Raw genomic sequence first — 23814 nt, forward strand, 5'->3', positions numbered from 1 at the left:
ACGCTCCTACTGAAGTGGTGAGTGGGTTAATGTACTTTTATATTCCAGGGGTAAAAATACAAGTGTCACTTCAGTTTTTATGACATCCAGTGTTGGGGTAACGTATTACAGTAACTGAGGAATATAACATATTACTTAAACACAATATGGTCAAATATTAGTCATTACAAGTTAAGAAGCTCGAGTTAAGTGTATTTAAATATTGTTTGTATTGATCTACAAACACAAATATGCCAAACTCCCCCTGAATAAAATGCTGCCAAATCAAATTGGAAGTTAGTGCGTAAGATCTGCAGCCGCCTGTAACTAATGCTGTCAGAGCAAAACGCGAGAGAATGGGGGAAAGCGAAGGAAATCTTTGACAGCATTTTTGCTCAGTGGCATTATTACTATTTTCAGTTTATATTTTGTCAAATATAACTCAAACTAGTGTAACTCAGCTACATTTTTAAACAGTAATATGTAAATACAAACACATATGGTGGCACTTTATAATAAATACACGTTAATAAATGATGAACAAATCATTAAAAGGGACAATACGGAGTTTAAAAATGTTAAAATTAAGTATTTTCCGCCCCCTACATGTTCCAGCCAAAAGACTCATGGTGAGGCATCTTTACAATATTACGGCCCTCGCCTCTGGAACGACCTGAGGAGGAGCTCAGACCTGAGGAGGAGCTCAGACCTGAGGAGGAGCTCAGACCTGAGGAGGAGCTCAGGGCTGCAGAGAACGTTCATGTTTTTAAGAGCAGGCTCAAGACCCACCTTTTTAGTTTAGCTTTTAACTGACTAATCTATTTATTTAATCCTAATATATAAAATATATACAGTATATGGGAGGTTGTGCCAAGCGTATTGTTTTAAATGTTGTAATCTGTAAAGCACTTTGTGATACCTTTCAGTATGAAAAGCGCTTTATAAATAAAGTTTGATTGATTGATTGATGAACAAATCATCAAAAGGGACAATACAGAGTTTAAAAATGTTAAAATTAAGTATTTTCCGCCCCCTACATGTTCCAGCCATGTCCTAAGGCAGGGGTAGGCAACGTCAGGCCCGAGGGCCAAATCCGGCCCTCCAGCATAGAACCTCTGGCCCTCAGGATGTTTTGAATGATTTTGAAGATGACACTGTTACAAAAGTCAGAGATCAGAGAAATGTGTGAAATACAGTCAATTCTTTCAAAATTTCATAACAGAATGGTAGTGTAACTCAGCTACATTTTTGAAACAGTGATATATAATACAAACATATTACATTGTTAAAGTAACCTGGCTAACACCAGGCTGCTGTGTGCGCTCGAATCATTTCGAACTGCACAACAGCCTGGGGACCATGGCCGAAATCTCCGGTGGATTTGGGAACCAATCACAGAGCGAGGAGGGACGGCAAGACGATGACGCGCTATTCGATATACGGAAGCTTGTAGTTTATTTACGGATAATAATAAAAAAGTTTATTTACGGATCCAACGTGACAGCAGCAGACACGATGGTATTTTTTGATCAAGCTTTAGACCTTGTTCTAAATAATTTAGCTCAAAAGTTTACAGCGGGTACGTCATACGTCATCTCATACGATGATACGATTGGCTGTGGCCTCGTGCAGACGCATGAGACTTTTTTTTTTTTTTTTCGTATCGCCCAATAAACGAGCATGGACGATCGTAAACCACACCTCTCCTACGAGAAAATGAATTGGTGGTCCCCAGACTAAATATCACTTGTGATTTTAGTCTGGTGTTAGCCAGGCTATTGTTAAAGCTGACTAATATAGAATATATACAAAATTTTAAGTAACTTGCTCAACACTGCCAATGTCAACAAATGTGGGGAAAAATGGGAAAATGGGGAATAATTTGGAAGAAAATGGGGGAAATAGGGAAAATATTAGCAATAAAAAAAAGGTAAAAAAAAAAATATTAGGAAAAAAAGTAAAAAAAAATATTATTTGGCAAGAAATACAAAAAAATGGGAAAAACAAATATTTTTTATTTGAGCTGAAACAACTGTCACTTCCTGGACCAACATCAGTGCTTTTACCTGCTTTAGACACCAGTAACCGAAACTCTTTTCCCCTATAACAAACATCGTTTAACGGGACCTCGCTCTTCTCATGTACAGACAACGCTGGCATTTGTAGAAAATGGTGTTTTACTTTGGGCTGAAATTGGCAGGTCCGACTCTTGGTCTTTTTACAATGAAGAAAATCGTCCCGCTGCCACTTTAAAAGGTGTTTATTCGGGTCAGAAGTGCCGTCATGCACAAGCTCAATATAGAAGCTGCAGTTACACGTATGACCTGAGGTGGCAGTAGTGAGTATAAAACGGCCAACTTGCATCTAGTCCCTTTAATGTGACTAACATTTACTTCACTACTTTAATGCCTCACTCATATTTCTCACATCCTTCCCTTCATTTAACAATGAAGGGAGCAACAGTTTGAGTCATGGTTTTCTTAATTTACTTCCATTTTGACCTTGTTATGGTCCTGATATAGTATTTTTTAAGCCTTGTTCAATGAAAAAAACTTTGGTTATATTTTCTATTATATTGTGCAGCCCTATTGTTTTCCATTTTGTCTTCCTACATGGGAATAATATACAGTGGAAGCGCTTACATGACTGCAGGGCTTTGACCACCCATCAGAAACTTAATCAGGACTTCAAACCTAATTTCCAGGCTTAAAACAGCCGTGACAGTTATCTTTGAGGAAAACTTTGACCCCTGTTAATAGCGTTTTCTTTCTTATTATATCAAAGTTTTAGCGGAAGGTCACAACTCAATTTGCTTTCAGCCTTTTCAAAGTGTCTTATTAAAGCCGATGATTTGTGGATAATAGCTAAAGTCGAAACTTTCTAACACATTAGAATAACATCTCAACATCTCGTCACCATGGAAACACCATACAAAATACAGTGTTGGTCCTATTGACTCTTTTGATCTATGAGCCAATTCAGAGAAACTTCAAGTGTTGATGGGACGATTGGGCCTCTCGGGGCATGAGTTACTTAGTTCTGCTTTAAAATAATGGAGAAATTGACTCTGTGCATAACTTCAAATCATAGCCGCCCAAGAAGTGACTTCCTGTTTCGATCCAGCACGCCAAAATAAAAGCACCATCTTATTCATTAGTTCAACTTTCTTTCTGCCGAACAAATAACACACAAAACACTTAAAATGTGTGTATTTAATTATATTCTTGTAATTTAGTACCTGCTGAACTTATCAATGAGACGAGCTGAGTGCTTTTATTTTGGCGTACTGGATCAAAACAGGAAGTCACTTCTTGGGCGGCGTTGTTAGAGTCAATGGATACAGACAGCATCGCGTCATAGAAGGGGGCGTGGCCTCGCCGAGGGGAAAACAGAATCTTTTGGGAGACACAGTTTTTCAGTCTTTTTAGCCATTTTCTGGCAAAATATAAACTTATTTATGACATACAAATAAAGTCAAGTCTAAATCGGGTCCATATGATGTTTATTCACAGCAGATTGTTCTGCAGAAGCAAAAAAAAACAGCAGTCGTAGCTAGCGCTAGCATTAGCATTCTCTGTTATTATGTATTTATGGGCTGTTGAACCACTTTGCTCCTCTCCATGTCTTTGTATCTTTATTTAGTAGAAACTATATTCATAATTCTGCATTTGTTAAAGTAGTTTATGAATAATAGGTGGCGTTCACGATTTAGAATGTGATGATGTCATAATGTCAGGTGGAGGGCAGGGCCAATGCAACTCTATGGGAGAAATGCAGTTTTTGGAAGAAATCTCCAAAACGAAAATTGACAAATGTTTTTCCTCTTCAGTATCTGATCATGATTGGATTCACAAACCTGTGATATTATTTTTGTGTTTGAAAGTCCTTTCTATTGGACAACATCATGGTCATGTTTTCGCATATTGTCACCACTTTTTGACATTTTTCAGAGATAATAATTGGACATTAGTTCATATGTGCCGACAGAGGAGACAATGAACTTTGTGACAGTTTTTGTTTTATGTGGATTCCTCCAGTCACGACTGAGATATGAGCCAAAAAACAAAGACATCAAAATATGCATTTTGTCAGTTACCACCGTTACCGTCAGTTGACCTCCACCTCAATGTTAAACTATAGGCTCTTTAGAATGTGGTGATGTCACGTGAACGCTACCTATTAGAGAAAGTTTAGATTTTTCTCTCTGTTTTCTGGAGCTTCAAACATGACCAAATAAGGGCGGTTCCAAAGATGGAACTCCTTTATCTGACCTGAGCCCATGTAAAGTAAGAACACTCTTAGCACCTGCACTCACAACGCGGTGACATCATCTGCATGCACCCGTCGCCTAGCAAACAGACCCCACATTCCGCTGCATCTGATTGGTCGATGATTTTCTGTCTATATGAACTCTCATCAGACCAGTCATTCACTGAGCATTCACTGACAGAGCGGTCATTTGCAAAGCTATATCGACTTCAGTCTCGCCATTTTCTCGTTTCTCTGCACCGCGGGGAGAGATTACAGCAACTGAGCCGAATATCCGAACAACTAGCGTTTCTGAGCTATTTAGTGTGTGTTTTAAATTAATCTGTGGTTCATTTTGTGACGCCATGTCTGACGAACACAACATGGCTGACTCTAAGACCAAATTCGCCAAGCTGAGAGCCATCTTTGAACCAGCGACGCAACAAAGGCCATGTGTCCAGCGCCGCTTTAAGGGAAACGGACCAAAGGCCGCCCTGGGCGACTTTAGCCAAGCCCCTGCCCCTGAGCGTGAGACTTTGGAGAAACCGCCCAAAGATCACGGAGAACAGGCCAAAGTCGCGCCAAAAACTGGAGAAAAAGACAGTTTGGAGGTTAAAGAGTCCGTCCCAGACAGAAATGTGACTCTCATGAGCGTCCAAACACCGTCTGCTGGGAGTGGACACACGTTTGTGAGGCTTTGCGACGAAAAGGAGCATGAAAGCACCGGCGCTCGGCCAAAGACGCGCCGTCAAACGCCTTCAAAACAGCAACACGTTGATTTAGACTCTGAAAAGAGACAGCTGCTTCATGAGAACGAGGCCCTGGATGAAGATTTATTAGAGCTTCGCAAGAGAGAAAAGCAAGGACCATCAAAGGAGCAATGTGCGGCGCTGGAATTGGAGATCGCGGAGTTGCAACGTCAGAAAAACGATTTTCAAGAGGAACTCAAACTCGCTAAATCAAGGCGGGCAGAGCAAGAAGGGTTGAAAGTGCGCCGTGCGCAGTTGGAGGCAGAAAAACTTGTCATTCTCTGCAAAAACAAGGCACTTCAAGACGAACTGGAGGAGATTAACAAGGAGCAGAAACATGACCCACAGTGGAGTGTTGAGTACGCCGCAGAGATCCAGATTGAGATGGCAGGTCTGAAAATGAAAACAGAAGCTCTGGAGGAGAAAGTCAAAGAAGCGAGATCCACTCTGGAAGAACAGGACGTCATGAAACAGCAGCTTCTCGAGTTGGAAGGAGTTAGAAATGGTCTTTGTAAGAAAAAGGAGGCCGTTCAGAACAAACTCACACAGCTCTGTGACAAACTAGAACCAGAGCTGTGTTTGGAAAGGGTAAACGACATGGAGAAGCAGATCTCGGCGTTGAGGAGCCACACGGGCGTTTTAGAGGGTCAGTTGGAGAGCGCCAACGCCAAACTCCAGCAGCAAACGTCCCAGAAGGAGCGCTGTCTCGAGCTGGAAGCAGAGAGACGACGCGTTCAAGACAAAAATGAGTTGATGCGGCAAGAGATTTCCCAAACGCTCGGGAAACTCTTTAAGGAGAAAAGCTGGAAGCATAAACTCGAGACGACGCAAGTGTTGAAGCGCGTCATTGACAGTGAAAACGAGCAGCTGCTGAAACACAAGTTGAAGCTGGAGAAAGATCTCGACGTGCTGAGGACCAGCGCCTTCGAGGACAAGCATCACCTACAGGAGGTGAACAGATGGAAGAGCGACAATATCCTTCTACAGCAAGACGTGGATAAGCTGGTGACCGAGATCAGGAACCACAAATCCGCAAGGGAGAACTACAAAGACATGGCTAAGAAAGATGCACACGTGAAAGCTAAGAACAAGCAGCTCAAGGCGACCGTGGAGCGGCTTCAGAAGGAGCTGGAGAAGCTTGGACCTGTGGAGGTGGAGCTCGAGAACTTCACACATGGCCTGGACCAGGAGCGGGAGGAAAACTGTCTCCTTCACAGCAAAATCCGAGACCTGAACGGGACAATGTCGAGCAAGAAGATGCTGCAGCTCCGTCTGAAGAGCCTGAAAGCCGAGCAGGAGTGGTTGCTGCAGACAAGGTGCGGCCTGAAGCAGGAGCACTCGTGGTTGGTAAGCGTTTGGTGGGAACAGCGGCCGCTACACGAAGAGATAAGGGAGTTGGACGAGGGGAACGAGCGCCTGCTGCAGCAAAACACACAGCTGCGCGAAAAGTGGCAGGAGATGTTTGTGGAAACCGTCAGCACAGAAATCCATCTGGATTTAACCGGCATCGCAAAGTCTCAGAGTGAAGCGATGGACCGGCTGAACCAGGAGCTGACGGAGGAGATCGAGGAGTTTAGGATCAGCGCATAGTGAAGAGATTTTTGTGTTCAAACACCTTCAGGACAGGGGTCAGAGTCGTGTTGCAGTTAATGAGACCATTACATTATTATGTCCATCGTAAAGGTCTGAGTCTGGTGAATATTGTTACAGTGGATTCCTGGTGTTCCCAAAGGGTCTCCCATCTAAGTACTAACCTGGTCCTTCCCGGCTTAGCTTCTGAGGTCTGACGGGATCGGGCAGAGCAAAGGCGGTGTGGCCTCAGTGAGGATAATACACACGTCTGAAAGCACCGTTTGGTTTTGTCAAGCTCATGCCTTTACGATCTGGTGGTTACTGTACATGAAAGCATTAGTTTAAACGGGTCGGCTCTTTGGACTTTGGGTTTCAGTCTCTTGATGGTGCTACATCACAGATCAAGAACAAAAACCTAAAGTCAAAAGAACTGTCCCGTTTAAACTAGTGCTTTCATGAACAGTAACCACCAGATCGTAAAGGCATGAGCTTGACAAAACCAAACAGTGCTTTCAGACGTGTGAATCGCCCTCACTGAGGCCAGACCGCCTTTGCTCTGCCCGATCCCGTCAGACCTCGGAAGCTAAGCAGGGAAGGGCCGGGTTAGTACTTAGATGGGAGACCGTCTGGAAGCACCAGGAAGCCTGAGCGAATGTTTTCACAGAAAAATGCGGCGCCTGGCACAGCATTAACAATAACATCAGGACGATCCAATGGCAACAGTGTAAAGCCGACGACTCTGCCGTGTCTCGAAGGTTTTGAACATGTAAAATCACTGGCAAGCGCTGGAGAGAAGTTATTAAAAACTCAATAAAAAACTTTATATTAATACTTCCGGGTTCTGCCTGTGTTTGTTGAAGACGATAATCCTTAAGATCCTGTTGTAACGTAAGCTCATGATGACCACTATTTATTTATTTATTTGTTTATTTGTTTATTTGGTAGAGACAGCGCATGTTACTGAACATACAGCGGGAACCATATGAAACATTAAACCAGAATAATAATAAAGAATTGTGTAGAAAATTATATCTCTCATTCTTCTGGCATTTGACAAATAGAAATAATTATTAAAATTCAAATTGATTGATTGGATTCGGGCGTTCTGCTCTCCCAAAATTTCATCCACTGAGCGGCGCTGTGATCAAAATATGACACCATTCGTGGCCTAGCGCACTTCCTGTTGCCATTATACTGCATTCAGGCTGAAGGCGATGGAGACTTTTCTGTTCTGTGTTATTGCCTTAATGGTTTGTGCAGCCCTGTGAGGCGACTCCTGTTGTGATATTGGGCTTTACAAAACCACTTCAGGGGCGAGTGATTTTAAATATGTTCTGAAGCAGGAAGGAGCTCTTGACTGGAAAAGAACTGCTGTTTTAGTTCTAACTAGTCCCTCTTTGTTACTGCCATGTCCTATAGATCTTCAACTATAGCTATACACACGATCTACACAAGGATCTCCCTGGTATTTAAGCACATATCCAGCCCATGTGTCCAAATAGGCAAGGCAAGGCAAGGCAAGTTTATTTGTATGGCACATTTCATGTACATGGCAACTCAATGTGCCTCACAGTAGCACCAAACATAGTAAAAATAGAATAAAAAGCATTAAAAACACACAAAAAAGCATTAAAACACAATGAAAATCAAGAAAACAAATCATTAGTTACAATTTCATAAAATAAAAAAAATAAAATAAAAAAGTTTCAATCTCCATAGGCTGCAGTAAAAAGGTGTCCTTTCAGCCGGGACTTAAAAGTGCTCAGGGTTGAGGCCTGTCTCAGATCCTCATTGAGGCTGTTCCAGACTTTTGCTGCATAAACCTGAAATGCAGCCTGATCATGTTTATTATTGACTCTGGGAACCACCAGGAGACCCCTGCCTGACGATCTTAAATAAAGGACTATTATTTGTGCCAGTGGACAATGGTTATTCCAGGTTAGCCCCGTTAGCTTGTTACAATCGCCTACAGCTCATTGTTGATGAAAAGTCCCTAATAAACCACAAATGCATCAAGCCCGGCTCAGTGTGTGATCATCTCAAAGGCTGCTTTATATAGTTACCGGCTTTATTGACGTTATTATTGCATAATACTTGTTTTCACCGGATCTATGCGCTGCTAAGCAGCTAGTTAGCTCCGGGCGAGCGGTTAGCAGCTCGGCTACGGACTGATTTATTGACATGGCTGATGTTCTCACACTGAAAACACAGATAAAGTTGTATTGGGCAGAGAGATAATCACAGGCTGTCAGTGCTTATGAAATGGCTGCTTTTTACTATAGTCTCCCAGGGACCGCTCACAGACCCCAGGGGCAACGGTTAGTTATCCTGCCCGGCCTTCGAGGCTCCGAGCCGGGCGGGAGGCGGGAGGTACGAGCCCCAAGTGTCGGGAGTCGGAACAGTCGAAGTCTGCATCATAAAATATCAGCTACAGAATTGTATTCCTCTCTTAGCAGAAGATGAAGCAAGCAGAGCGAACCAAAACGCTCCGGCAGAACCGGAAGTTGCGAAGATTATTGTTACCCATAATGCACCGCAGAATTCAGTCGCTCCCCCGCCCATCGGATGACATTTTGGGAGGGCAGAACGCCCGAATTGCAGCCTTAGGCCAATTTCCAGCCGTTGTCCCACACTCGCACTCTCACTCACCCTGGTCTATTATACATGTTTTGAGTACCTAGAAGTACCTAGAGCCCCGTCCAGGCGGGAATCGAACCTGGTGTTGCGTTTCAACGCGCTTGCTCTTCCACAGTTTGACCGCTCAGCTAAGATATGTCATCAGAATAAGGCTGAATTTATAAAGGGACAGATTAAAGAAATATATTTGACCAAAATGATATCAAGTTTGTTAGGTTCTTCATTTGTACTTTTAATCATCAAGGACCTTGCTCTTACTCCCACCTGAACGGATCCCATTTTCTCCAGTTTGGCTTTACCCTAATCCAAAAGCTTCTTGGGGAAAAACACCAAAACAGCCACAAAAAATGAGAAGAAAACAAGGATGTGACAAAAATGTGACAAAAATTCAATAAAAATGTGACAAAAATGTGACAAAAATATGACAAAAACTCAACAAAAATTCAACAAAAATGTGACTAAAATTTAACAAAAATGTGACAAAAAATCAACAAAAATGTGACAAAAATTCAACAAAAATGTGACTAAAATTTAACAAAAATGTGACAAAAATTCAACAAAAATGTGACAAAAACTCAACAAAAATGTGACAAAAACTCAACAAAAAAATGACAAAAACTCAACAAAAATGTGACAAAAACTCAACAAAAAAATGAAAAAAAATCAACAAAAAGTGACAGGAAGCTCAACCAAAAAGTCTCAAAAATTCAACAAAAATGTGACAAAAACTCAACAAAAATGTGACAAAAAAAAAAAACATACGAAAGGTGACACAACACAGCAACAATGCGAGGAAAAAGATCAGTCTTGTGGGTCTTAGCTTTCAAATGAGGTGTTACACAGGCCTATGTAATATCCAAAGGGGACAGAAGGCATTTGGTTTAGGCGGGTGGTAAGAGGTTAAATTGCGCTCTGCTCATTTACTTTCTTTCCTCAATGAACAGAGACTCAATTAGCATTTTGCAAGCCAGGTGCTTCATTATGACAAATACGTATGAGGCTGTTGTGAGAGGCTGGATAATTGCCGTTGGTGCTTTTGTGGCAAAGTAAACTCTGCAATACTGTGACACGGCGAAAGCTACAGAGGCAGCAGATTATTATAAAATACTAAATACAGATATTGACTTGAGAGATTGTGCGAGAACTCTAAAGTTGCCCAAGCAGTAATGGGTGGAAAAGTACGGGATTTTAATGTTTAATTCAGGCCCATTGTGTAAAGTATTCACGCCGCAGGACTTAAGTACACCATTACTACAATAGATAAGTAGACCTCATTTACTGGGGCAAAAAGCTGCTGAGAGTTTAATATGTGCAAGCGGGGTGTGGGAGCAGGGCTGGTGTGATTTGCTAATGATTATCCACAATCCCTTGTTTTGTTGTGAGCTGAATATTAAAAGCAAATGGAAATGAGTTCTGCTTTTCACTGTAGTTAGGCAAATATGTTCATAATGCAGCATTTTAAGACACAATGGGCCACAAATTTACGCACAAATTTGTTCTTATCTTGTGTTTGCGAATCGGGTGCCATGAATTCTTAACCTCTTAACTCCCGCCTGAACCGAGAGGATCTTTTTCCTCACGTCATCAGATTTATTTTTCCATCATTTTTTTGTTGGGTATTCAACTCTTTTTTGTAACTTTTTTGTAACTTTTTTGTCTTTTTTTTTGTCTTTTTTTTTTGTCATTTTTTGTCACATTGCTGTCATTTTTTTTGTCAATTTTTGTAAACAAATTTTTATTTTTTTTTGTCAATTTTTTATCACATATTTGTCATTTTTTCTGTAGCATTTTGTCACATTTTTGTCATTTTTTTGTCACATTTTTGACTTTTTTTGTCATTTTTTTGTCACATTTTTGTAATTTTTTTGTCAAATTTTTGTAATTTTTTTGTTGGGTATTCAACTCATTTTTGTAACTTTTTTGTAACTTTTTGATAATTTTTTTGTCATTTTTTTTGGTCATTTTTTGTCAACTTTTTTTTGTAGCAGTTTGTCACATTTTTGTCATTTTTTGTCACATTTTTTTCATTTTTTGTCACATTTTTGTCATTTTTTTGTCATTTTTTTGTCATTTTTTGGTCAATTTTTTTTATCACATTTTTGTCGTTATTTTGTCATTTTTTGTCAATTTTTTTATCACATTTTTGACATTTTTTTTAGCATTTTGTCACATTTTTGTAATTTTCTGTCATATTTTTGTCAAATTTTTATCACATTTTTGTCATTGTCATATTTTGTCACATTTTTGTCATTTTTTCATCAATTTTTTGTCAATTTCTTGTGACATTTTTGTGACATTTGTGCCACTTTTTCATCAATTTCTTGTCACTTTTTTGTCAACATTTTCTCACTTTTTTGTCACATTTCCATCATTGTTTTCGTCTCAGTTTTGTTGCTATTTTCACAGCTTTTTCCCAGAAGCTTTTGGACTGGGGGTAAAGCAGCCAAACTGGAGAAAATGTGCTCGGTTCAGGTGGGAGTTATTTGTTATTCTCTATTTGTTTTGATTTACCTGTGTTTTTCCATGGAATAGGCAGGCCGGCACTGACTGGGGTCTCGGTGTGGGGCATCCCTCACTGCCCCCTGACTTGGAGCGCTGATCTATGACCCTGGGTGGGCCGCCGACCCACCAATGCCCCGCAGAGTTGGGTCTGTCCTGGCTCGGTTCACAGGCGGGGTTAGGGGCGGGGCTGTTCTTACGGGTTACAGACTGCAGCAGGCTCTTCGGGGTGTCGTAGCGCGATCTGAGCTGGCCGGGGACATGGTATTCCTCGCCGTGCCTTTGCGACATCCGAGTGCTGCACCTGGAAGAGGGGCAGGTGGAGGGGGCGGAGTCTGGGGCAGGCGTGGCGGGTGTGGGCGGGGTTTCTGTGGGGGTCGGCGGAGGGGTGAGGGGTGCGGCTGAGGCCAAACTGGGAGCAGATCCGTACTCCTCCGAGGCTCCCGGGGCGATGGCGGCGTCCAGGCTTCCCGTATACGACGACGAGAAGCTCCCCGAGGATTGGCTGCCGGGCGCGATGCCGATCCCGCTGTCCAGTGAGCTCTGCCGCCCGCTGTCATGGAGACCGCGAGGGTGGAGCTGCGCCGAAGACGGCCGCGTGCCGGCGCCGCCTCCCGCCGCCGCGTACAAACGATCGTCCGAAGCCGTCAGCGCCTTCAGCGAGGGGCAGTTGGACGCGGCGTCATTTGCGGAGTGAAGCCGGGACAGGGACTCGGGCCAAAAGGAGAGTCTGGGTCCGTAGCTGGCCTCTGATTGGCTGGACGAGGAGCTGGAGAGGCTGCTGTGGTCGTCTCCGGCAACAGATGTGCTGCAGCTAAAAGTGGAGGCTATAAAGAGACGAGGCATTAGCAGTGATTTATCGCCGTAGCAACAAGGGCAACAACACGAGAAAACACAAAGGTCTGTGGGATAATATGCAAATAGCGTCTGTTAATTCAATCGTGGTGCAAAATCCTGCAACCTTTGGGAGGCCATTTTCAATTGACGGCTCTCGTCTGTTATTGAAAGGGCTCGATGTCTAAAATAAGTTTAGGTTCTACTGGTATCGAAAACAGGTACAGAAAAAAAAAAAAAAAAAAAAGACCAGAGATATAAACTAATTTTCATCTGTAATCCCTGGGCAGAAGCAAAGTCACAGCAGGTTAAGAGTGGACAATGAGTGTTCTCACTCAACCCCTTAACTCCCGCCTGAACCGAGCACATTTTCTCCAGTTTGGCTTTACCCCAGTCCTAAAGCTTCTGGGGAAAAAAGCTGTGAAAAAGCAACAAAACTGAGATGAAAACGATGATGGGAATGTGACAAAAAAGTGACGAAAAATTGACGAAAAAGTGGCAAAAAATGTCACAAGAAATTGACAAAAAAATGGACGAAAATTTTTTCATTTCATTTCATTTCATTTCATTTTATTTATTCTTTTTTCAAGGTAATGCAACCTAAAATAAAGCAACAATCCAACAAAAAACAAACAAACAATACATTCCATGAAAAGAAGAACAGGAGTTGGATGAAGAAAAAAAATCTTATAAACTCCAACCCCATTCTTGAAGAAAAACTTACAAACTAGATGGCCTAACCGATGTAAAAAACAGCAACAACAAAAAACAACAATTACATATACACATACATACACATACACATATACACACATATACATACATTTACACACATATACACACATATACACACAATACACACATATACATACATATACACACGCAAAAACCAGATGTAATCAACTTTCGATTTTAACTTTTTATTTTTTTATTTTTATCATTATTATTACTATTATTATTAATGATTGTTTGCTAAAACAACAGTGATGCAATGGTGACAACAGTGGCAATGGAAACAACGACGAGGCCACCAGACCACACAACGCACACCCACACACGCACACAGGCAGGCATGCACGGGCACACACAGGCACACACACAGCACACACACAAAAGGAAGAAGAGGATGTATGGATGTATATGTGATGAGCCCTATGCTGTGTATTGCATTAAAAAACAAGGTTTGAGTGGGCATCTGTCGAAAGATGTTTACCCTCTCACAGCTGCCCAGCACCTGCTTGTCCTACATTTGTGATTGACTGTGATATGCCCTAAAATAGGTGGTGTGTTTAAAAAAAGAGACAGGAGTTAGCAGAAGTCCAGAGGTGCTACGCCCCAGACATTCCCCCACTCCTGCTTACCCTATACTGAGGAGGATGTGTATATTCGTGATGAGCCCTATGCTGTATGGTGTGTTAAAAAGCGAGGTTTGTGTGGGCAGCTGTTGAGAGATGTATGACCTCCCACAGCTGCCCAGCGCCTGCTTACCCTGCACTAAAGAATCTTTAATGATTTTATTATTATTGTTTTTTTTCCTCTTTATTACTTTTTTTTTTTTTAAATTATACTTTTGTTTCATATACTGTAAGCATACCCGTATGCACCCATACACACACACCCATACACATGCATAGGTACACGCCACACAACCAGACAGTCCCGCCACCGCCCCCATCACCACCGCCGCACCACCACATCACCACCGTCATCATCATTATTATTGTTGTAAATTTTAACGTTTTTCACATTCGTCTTTGTACAAGTTAAGTGTCCTCTGTTTATACTTATATTTAAATTGAAGAATATTTGAACAACATTTTAGATCATTTTCTAGAGAGTTCCACTGTATCACACCAGATACTGAAACACACATTTGTTTAAGGGTTTTTCCTGCGAAAGGTTGTTTAAAGTCATTATTTCTTCTGCTTGTCTCACTGTTTACTGTAAAAAGCGCTTGCAGTCCATGCGGTAACAGGCAGTGTTTTGCCTTGTGAACAACTAATAAAGTTTGTAAAGAAACCAAGTCCTTCAATTTGAGTAGTCCTGACCTCAGAAACAGTTCTGTAGTATGTTCCCTTGGAGCAACTCCATTAATTATTCTTATAGCCCTTTTTTGTAAAATAAATAAGTGCATTAAATTTGTAACATAACAATTTCCCCATACCTCCAAACCATACATTAAGTATGGCAAAATAAAGGAGCAATATAGGATTCTCATTGCCTTATAATTCAACATAAACTTTACTTTACTCAAAACTGCAATGTTTTTACAAATTTTATTTCTTACGTAAGCTATGTGTGACTTCCACTTAAATTTATCATCAATGAGGACTCCTAAAAACCTAAATTCTGACACTTTCTCAATACTTATTCCATTTAAAGTCAAAGTAACACTTTCAGGGCATTGTTGATTTGTAAACAACATAAATTTAGTTTTGCTTAAGTTTAAGGACAATTTGTTTTTATTAAACCATTTCTGAAGTTGAACCATTTCTTGTTCAATAGTTTTCATTAATGTTCTTAAGTTCTTCCCTGATACAAAAAAATTTGTATCATCCGCAAAAAGAACAAAACGTAAAATCTTTGATTCCTCACAGAGGTCATTAATATATAAAGTAAAGAGTTTAGGCCCCAGCACAGAGCCTTGAGGGACTCCACACTGTATTGTTTCTAACTTGGATTCATGGCCTATATGCTCTACATATTGTTGTCTATTTTCTAGGTAACTACTAATCCAGTTTAACACTACACCTCTAATACCATACGTCTGTAATTTAGATATCAATATACCGTGATCGATCGTGTCAAAGGCCTTTTTAAGGTCAATAAAAACTCCAACTGTGTGATTTTTATTCCCCAATTCTGTTGTAATGTCCTCCGTGATTTTCATCAAAGCCATAGCTGTTGAGCGGGTGCTTCGAAACCCAAACTGATTGTCATGTATCAAGGAATGTTTCTCAAGGAAATAGTCAAATTTATTAACAAAAAGTTTCTCCAGAATTTTGGAAAATTGAGAAAGCAAAGATATAGGCCTGTAATTTGTAAGACTATGCCTATCACCAGATTTAAAAAGGGGGACAACCTTAGCCACCTTCATTTTATCTGGAAAGAAACCTGTATTAAAAGACAAATTGATAACATATTTTAATGGTCCTACAATGCAATGTATAGTTTCTTTGACAATGTACATATCCAAGCCATCACTATCACATGACTTTTTAATCTGGAGACAGTAGAAATAATTTCACTCTCACTGACTTCGCCAAGAAATAGAGATTGCATGACTCTGCTTTCACCTGTCCAGCTTTTATGTTTGTTATGTAGTGGTATAGATTTGGCCAGGTTTGGGCCAACATTGACGAAAAAAGAATTAAATTCCTCAGCCATTTTTTCACCACTTACCTCAGTATTCTGTTGATTCATTAAGTATAGTGGCTGACTACAATTTATATTACCGCCCATAACCTCCTTTAAGACTTTCCACATTCCTTTGATATTACTTTTGTTTTCCATTAACAAGTTTGTATAATAATCTTTCTTTGCACGTCTCATTACAGCAGTCAACTTATTTTTATAGGCTTTATATTTTTTTTCTGCATTTATTGTCTGATATTTTACAAAGTCGCGATAAAGCTTATTCTTCATTTTGCAAGACTTCAATATACCCTTTGTTATCCAAGGTTTATTTTATTTTTTTCCTGCTATATCATACCGTATTTTTGTTGGGCAATTTTTATTATATAACCATAGATACTTTTTTAAGAATGACTCATAAGCTTCGTTTACATTATTTGTACTATAAACGTTTTCCCAGTGTTCTTTCATAAGATCATCCCTAAATTTATTTAGTCTTTCCTCAGTTCTGGACCGAATGACTTTGGGGCACTTTTCTTTGTTTGTTTTCACTTTACAAAAGTCAGTTACAAATATGGGTAAATGATCAGTTGTATCATTTATCAAAAGACCACTTTTGACAGTTTTATCAAGTATATTAACAAAAATGTTATCAGTTAATGTGGCACAGTTGGAGGTTATTCGGCTAGGCCTGGTAGCCTAATGACAAAAATGTGACAAAAATGTGACCAAAAAAATGACAAAATTTGATAAAAATTGACCAAAAAAATGACAAAAATTTGACTTTTTTTTTTTTTTTAATGACAAAAATGTGAGAAAAAATTACAAAAAAATTACCAAAAAATTACAAAAATTGAATACCCAACAAAAAAATGATGGAAAAAAATCTGATAACGTGAGGAAAAAGATCCTCTCGGTTCAGGCGGGAGTTAAGAGGTTAAAGGGACTATCCGGAGTTTAAAAATGTTAAAATTGTGTATTTTCCTCCCCCTACATGTTCCAGCCATGTCCTAATGTGTAGAATGAGCCACAACTGCCTCTAAAATCCTTCACTGTCACTCAAAAAGTTGGGATCTGGTCTGAATTGCCGTCATGCTCGAGCTTAATATGGAACCTGCAGTTACGTGTATGACCTGAGGCGGCAGTAGTGAGTATAAAAATGACCAACTTGCATCTAGTCTCTTTAAGATTTAGTGTGGGTTTTGCACTGGAGTTTTTACATACTGAAATATGTTCTTACCTGAGCTTAGACGAGTTGATGCGTACTACGGCTGGGCGATATATCAATATTCAACTTATATCAATATATCTTTAAATGAGATATGGAATTAGACCATATTGCGTATATATCGGGATAAATTCAGACGAGCTATTAAGTTAAAAGCTCTTTTTTTTTTTTTATGTTGGGCACTTTAATTTGTTTTCTCATTATATACATAAATGCTGCCCTCAGACAAAGATTTACCTATTTTATTTTATAGGCTATTTTGATTTGAAAATATTTTTTTATTTACGGAGCTTTGTTATACAGAGTTTATGTTTACGTTTTATAGTGAGTTTTCAATAAAACTATTCGACTTTAACTTTGACTTAACATTTCATTTTACAGGGATATGAGTTTTGGTCCATATCGCCCTAATGGGTACCTGTCTGGTCTTTGTGCGTGCGCTCAGTCATGCAAAACGACCAAAGATGTTGCTAGCATTTGGCCTCTCCCAGTATATTCCTACAGCTCCAAACGGGGGTGAAGTTAGAAGCGACCACGCTCTTCCACGGGCACAAAGACCAGACAGGTACGTATCAACTCGTCTAAGCTCAGGTAAGAACACATCACAGTACGGAAGAATTGTGGCCTGTTCCTTTAAGAGTCCATTCACAATATAAAATACAGCCCTGGCAAAAGGATCACATTTTTTTTTAAACTTTCCTACATTTTTAACAATGAACCAGTTTTGTGCTAATGATCACAAATCTTTCAACCACTTCTTCAGGTTAACTTTAAGCTGTTGCAAGGTGTTACTCTCTCAAACAGTTAATGGTTCCACATCCTGCAGCTTCACAGAGAAGCTTCTGGACCTGAAGTTCACGTAGCCGTCTCCTCTTGTTCCTCCCAGTTGTTCTACGTCCTGCCTCTACACTAGATTTCACAAACATTCTCGGGGATGTGGGGCCAAATCATGAAGAATCTTTTTGACAGAATTACAGGAAGTGACTTGTTTCAGCTCAAATATATGATTTTTCCCCCCCAAAATGTTTTCAAATTTGCCCAATTTTTCCCTCATTTTTTGTTGAGTATTCAACTCATTTTTGTAACTTTTTTGTCAATTTTTTTTTATTTTTTTGTCAAATTTTTATCACATTTTTGTCATTTTTTTGTCATATTTTTCTCATTTTTTGGTCAATTTTTTTTTATCACATTTTTGTCATTTTTTTGTCAAATTTCTGTTATTTTTTTGTCAAATTTTTATCAAATTTTTGTAATTTTTTGTAGCATTTTGTCACATTTTTCTCATTTTTTTGTCAAATATTTGTCATTTTTTTGTAAATTTTTTATCAAATTTTTGTCTTTTTTTTGCATTTTGTCACATTTTGTCATTTTTTTCGTCACATTTTTTTATCACATTTTTGTCATTTTTTTGTCAATTTTTTTTGTCACATTTTTCTCATTTTTTTTTCAAATATTTGTCATTTTTTTTGTCAAATTTTTGTTATTTTTTTGTCAATTTTTTATCAAATTTTTGTCTTTTTTTTTTGCATTTTGTCACATTTTGTCATTTTTTTGGTCACATTTTTTCTTTTTTTCGTCAAATTTTTTTATCACATTTTTGTTGTTTTTTGTAGCATTTTGTCACATTTTTGTCATTTTTTGTAGCATTTTGTCACATTTTTGTCGTTTTTTTGTCACATTTTTGTTATTTTTTGTCAAATTTTTGTTATTTTTTTGTCCAATTTTTATCAAATTTTTGTCATTTTTTTGTAGCATTTTGTCACATTTTTGTCATTTTTTGTCACAATTTTTTAACATTTTTTTATTTATTTTTGCCCCAATTTTTTCTTGTTTTACCATTATTTCCCCTTCATTTTTGCACATTTCTTTTTACTAATATCTTTCCCTTTTACCCCCATTTCCCAACATTTTTAACACAATTTCTCCCCATTTTCCCCCCAAAATGATTCCCCATCTTTCACACATTTCTTGACATTGGAGATGAACCCAGTGTTGCAAATCCGCAGATCTTCCACACATTATTGTTCTGTTTTCTAGTTCTAAATGAGAAATAATGTAGTATAGGCAACAGTACCCAGCCCTAAATAGCCGTGATCTGTCACCGTAGCAACAAGGGCACACAGGAGCCACAAAACACTGCGTATATACGAATGTTTATGGACTAATATGCAAATAAAATCCGTAATTCGCTTGAGGCGCAAAATCCTGCAACCTTTAGGAAGACCGTTTTCAATTAACGGCTCTCGTCTGTTATGGATCATGTCCCGGATACGTTTTCCTGCAAAGGGCACAATTCATACGTTTGGGGCGATGTCAGCAAGTTCTGCCACCTACGCTGCTGCTGTGGGACCGCGCTAACAAGCCCAGAAATAAACAGTGAAGTCCCGAGGTGCCCCGAGCTGCGAGGCTGGCATGTTTCATCGGGACGGTGGGACGGTGAGGCGCCGGGTTTACCTGTGCTGCTGGCCAGGCTGCAGCTGGACAATCGGCTCAGTCTCTTCTCCAGCTCGGACGTTTCATGAAGGATTCTCTCCTCTGCTGAGACTGGATTGGCATCTCCTTTTTTTTGCAAAGAAAGAGCAAATAGTTGACAATACGATCTGCAATATGCTTTTCATATTTGCTGATCCTTTTCTGTTTACAAAGTGCAAGAAAAGTTCAATCTTTCAACCCCCTTTTTGGGCAGATAATAGGTCGGCAACAGGGTCATAAAGATTGTATGTCAGAAATTGAGTAAATAAATGAATCTATACAATTATTATACAGTCTGTTTTTGCATTCTTTTAAGTGCAGTTGCAGCTTTGGCCTGTAGGGGCAGTGTCAGAAAGAGGTGCACAGTCTGCTGGACTAGCACTACCAGGGCTGGACTGGCCATCGGGAGATTCGGGAGTTTTCCCGATGGGCCGACGTACTTTTGGGCCGGTCAGACCGAGATAAGGCCCGTTTTACCTGACACCGGCCCACAATTAACGGGAAAAGCCATCAGAATCTCTATTATTACACTTATGCAATTACACAACTCCTCCACTAGAGGGATGTGACGCCTTTTATATCCCTCTAGTGGCGCTTTCTTGAGTCATGGTTCCCAGATAATCTCGTATAATGAGCTATGGGCCTCTGGGACATAACACTCATGCCCCTCACATTGCGAATATAAGAGGAAATAGTTTATTGTAACTCCCTCCAGGACCCACAGAACCTTAGACCTCTATTTTTTGTACATTTTAGACAAATGTTTGCAAAGAGGTGAATGCTGGGAGTTGTCAGGTGACTCTGTCTTGCCCCTCGTCGTCAGTGCAGTTTGTAAATCTTCTAGTTTCCATTGAAAGGATTTACAATGTTTGGCCTTTTTGGGACTTCTATTTTCACTCCACACCTCCTGAACTCTGTGGTGAGTTTTACCGTTTCATCTTCATCTACAGTGGGATCATTTGGTTGGTTTTGAGAAGTTTATTTGTGTTGCAGTCGCGAGTGGAACTTCATTAACGGAACGCACATTTTAAGATTGTTAAGTAATTTTACAAAAATTGCTTCAAGTTATAAATGACAAGATTAAAGTGTTGAGTCTATGAGGTGTTAGCTTGAATTCGGCAGACAGAAAATGCAACTATTGTCCTCGATTCGTAGCTTATACTGTTTTAGTTCAGGCCAAGGGCTCATTGTTTTGCTCATCACCTCGACTATTGCATTGAATATTACTGTTTTGTTTTTTAGAGGGCCAGTCTTGACCCAAAAGTCCCGGGCCGATTTTTTCTGCCAGTCCAGCCCTGAGCACTACCCTTTAACAGATGCTAACTGTCAGAGCAGTGGTTCTCAACCTGGGGGTCGGGAGACAAATTTAGGGGGTCGCCAGATCATGTAGATAACATATACATATTTTTATTAGCGTATATTATAATATTTTATTGTCGCAAGTGTGTGCGATTTAACCAGAGGGCCATTATATGTTCGTAATTTGATGAATTTTATTTTAGTCATTTGTTTTTTTCTTTGTTTTTTAAAGAATTATGTTGGCTAATGTTCCGATTTATCACAATGTGACCCGGGCAGGGGGTCCCGAACCCCTTTAACTGTTATAATGGGGGTCGCGGCTCCAAAAGTTTGAGAACCACTGTGTTAGAGGATAACATTAAATCGCTTTTTTATCATACTGGGTCGAGCTGTACAGTGGAACTATCTCTGTCATAGCCTTGACTGTGGTGCTAACAATAAGGTCCTGCTGAAAGATTATTGGCTTGCATCAAAATGATTGAATGAGGATAATATCCTTCAACAGCCAAACCAATCATTGAGCTGCAACTATTAATATAAATGTGTTCCTGTTGTTGAAGACATGAAGCTCCTCTTATTGCAAAATGAATTGCTTTTTTTTTTTTGAACAGTGATGAACTTTACTGAAAAAAGGCTCAGCAAGAGATTTTGTTTGTGGAAAAAATGTTAACTTTTAAAGTTTGTAGAAAAAAGGGTTTGAAGACTTTGCACATTTACGATGGTTGCATAGGAAGAAGGCTTAAAGCAAAGTTACATAAAGGAATTCCCGACATCAGCAAATTATTTTCCTGACAAAGACCCTGTGGGTTCGAAACGTTGCATTAGGGCGATTTTGGAAAAAAAAAAATCATGATTATTTTCCCCATGTTGATCGTTCTCCACTTCTCTCTCGTGTTGGACAAAGCAGAGCAGCTTCTCATGGACGGATCCAAACAGTTGAGATTTTAACATTTTTTAAATGTTTTACAATCGGTCCAAGGACGACAGAGGAACATCCTGATAAAACTTCAATCCAAGAACCAGGCTGTTTAAATGCACACGCAATAAAAAGTAAATCTGCGGCAACACGCAGTGTTTCAAAATGTGTCAACAATGTTGTTGAAAATTTACTTGAAACAGAGATATTTAGGCATTTGCCTCTTCCCATAATGTTAGTGTCCGTCCAGAGAGAAGAGAGGAGAAGAGAGTTGGAGAGAGGAGTGAAAAAGAAAGGAGAATATTTCATAAAACACGCAATATCTCAGTTTCTAGAAAAAAAATCTGTGATTTTGATCAGGACAGAGGCACATAGAATTAAACTGTTTTCACCTACGGAGAGCTTAGAGTCTCAGCTTTCAAATGAGCCATATATAGCTATAACATAGACTATGCTGTGGTGCTACAAATATCATGAAATATAGTCTGTATTGTTGGCATGTCAACAGTTTTACTGCAATGGACACTTTTTTTGGACCTTTGATTTCAGTGGAAAAAAAAACTGTGTGAAAAAAGTGTGAGAAACGCTGCTTTAGATGATGAACTAAGTTATTATTAATGTGGTATCAAGGTTTTTCTTTGTATCAAAGTTTCAGAAGTTTAAAGTTTCAGAAGTAAAAGTTCATTCTTCTTTCAGAAGAATGTACTTTTATTAAGGGCTGTTGTAGTTGACCGCTCTGCCAATGACAGTTAGAGAAAACGCCGTCTAAGTATCTTTTAAGAGACAGCTATAACAAAGGCTTCTCGGTCGGCAAACTTGTAACCATGAGGCGTTTAGCTTGACGAATGAACAGATACTCAAAGGCCCTGTAGCGCATATATATATATATATATATATATATATATATATATATATATATTGTTTCTGGAAAGTGGAATGATCCTCCTTCAGTGAATTGTAAACATTGTGCATCTTATTATAAAGCTTCTTTTCAGACACGTTGCATTATTGTGACCGTGACCATGAAGTTGTGAAATATGCTTCGAAACTCATGCTCGTGAAGTACAGACTATAAATGCAAACAAAATGAGCAAAAGAGCAGGTATAGGACCTTGAAATGAGTCGGAATGTGGGCACGAGTGAGAGGAGTGAGTGTAACACGTGGATGAGTAATATTTGGATATAAAATAAAGGAGGCGGTTTTTTTTACTTTCTACAGTATGTTGCATGCAGTGTTGGGGGTAACGCATTACAAAAGTGATGAGTAGGACTTTTTGCAGTAACTAAGGAATATAACATATTACTTACCCAAAATACAGTAATATATGAGTCAATACAATTTAAAGGTGCATTAATGAGAGTGTGTTTGAGTGGCTACAATGTGTGTTCATTAACCTACACTGTTCCCTTCCAAATAAACCAAGAAAAAAAAACTGACTCAAATTGACTCGAGTCAGACTCGAGTCACAATTTTCGGGACTTGAGACTTACTTGACCAAAGCTCCAAAAAGACTTGACTGTGACTCGAGACTTAACTTGGACTTGAGGGGGCGAATCCGAGTATACAGGGGCTGGGGCATTACAGGGGAACCACCGACAGAAAAACTGGTAAAAGCAGCTCATGTTTAAAAGGTTCTGTTTCATTTTTTTTAAGCCGGGCCCCCCGGGCCCCCTTTCTTAAAGAGGGGGTATTATGAAAAATTGACATTTTCAAGTTTTACATCATGTTATTATGTCATTCCCTCATTAAAAACACGCCTGAAGTGTTGCCTTGGCACATTCACGTGTTTTTGAGTAATCTGTAAAAACTCTGATGGCGGCCATTTTAGGGATAGGTTTGCCTGAGTCCTCCTAGGAACGCCCCCACCTCCTGGAGACGCCTCCGAGCTTTCGTCACCAGCCGAGTAACCAACCACTGCTCCTCAGCAGAACCCCCACCCCACTGATGCCACAGACAGCGTGTGGAGGGGGCGTGTCGGAAAGAGTAAGAGGTTCTTAAAGAGACAGAGGCCTATTTCAAGACATTC

General features: G+C 39.7%; 1 protein-coding gene across 1 annotated transcript in view; it reads right to left on the reverse strand.

Moving 5' to 3' along the window:
* The window catches only part of dok7b (docking protein 7b), a gene marked incomplete at its 3' end in the record, with an annotated part of 64576 nt that overhangs the window by 7252 nt on the left and 33510 nt on the right, over window positions 1–23814 (reverse strand). The window contains exons 7-8 of the mRNA XM_079552939.1: window positions 19555–19659; window positions 11697–12511 (exon numbers count right to left, since the gene is read on the reverse strand). Of these exons, the coding sequence (XP_079409065.1) occupies window positions 11697–12511; window positions 19555–19659 (920 nt within the window). The remainder of the gene's footprint in view (window positions 1–11696; window positions 12512–19554; window positions 19660–23814) is intronic.

Source organism: Gobius niger, assembly GCF_951799975.1.
Source record: "Gobius niger genome assembly, chromosome: 3".
In the NCBI taxonomy this organism is placed as follows: Eukaryota; Metazoa; Chordata; class Actinopteri; order Gobiiformes; family Gobiidae; genus Gobius; species Gobius niger.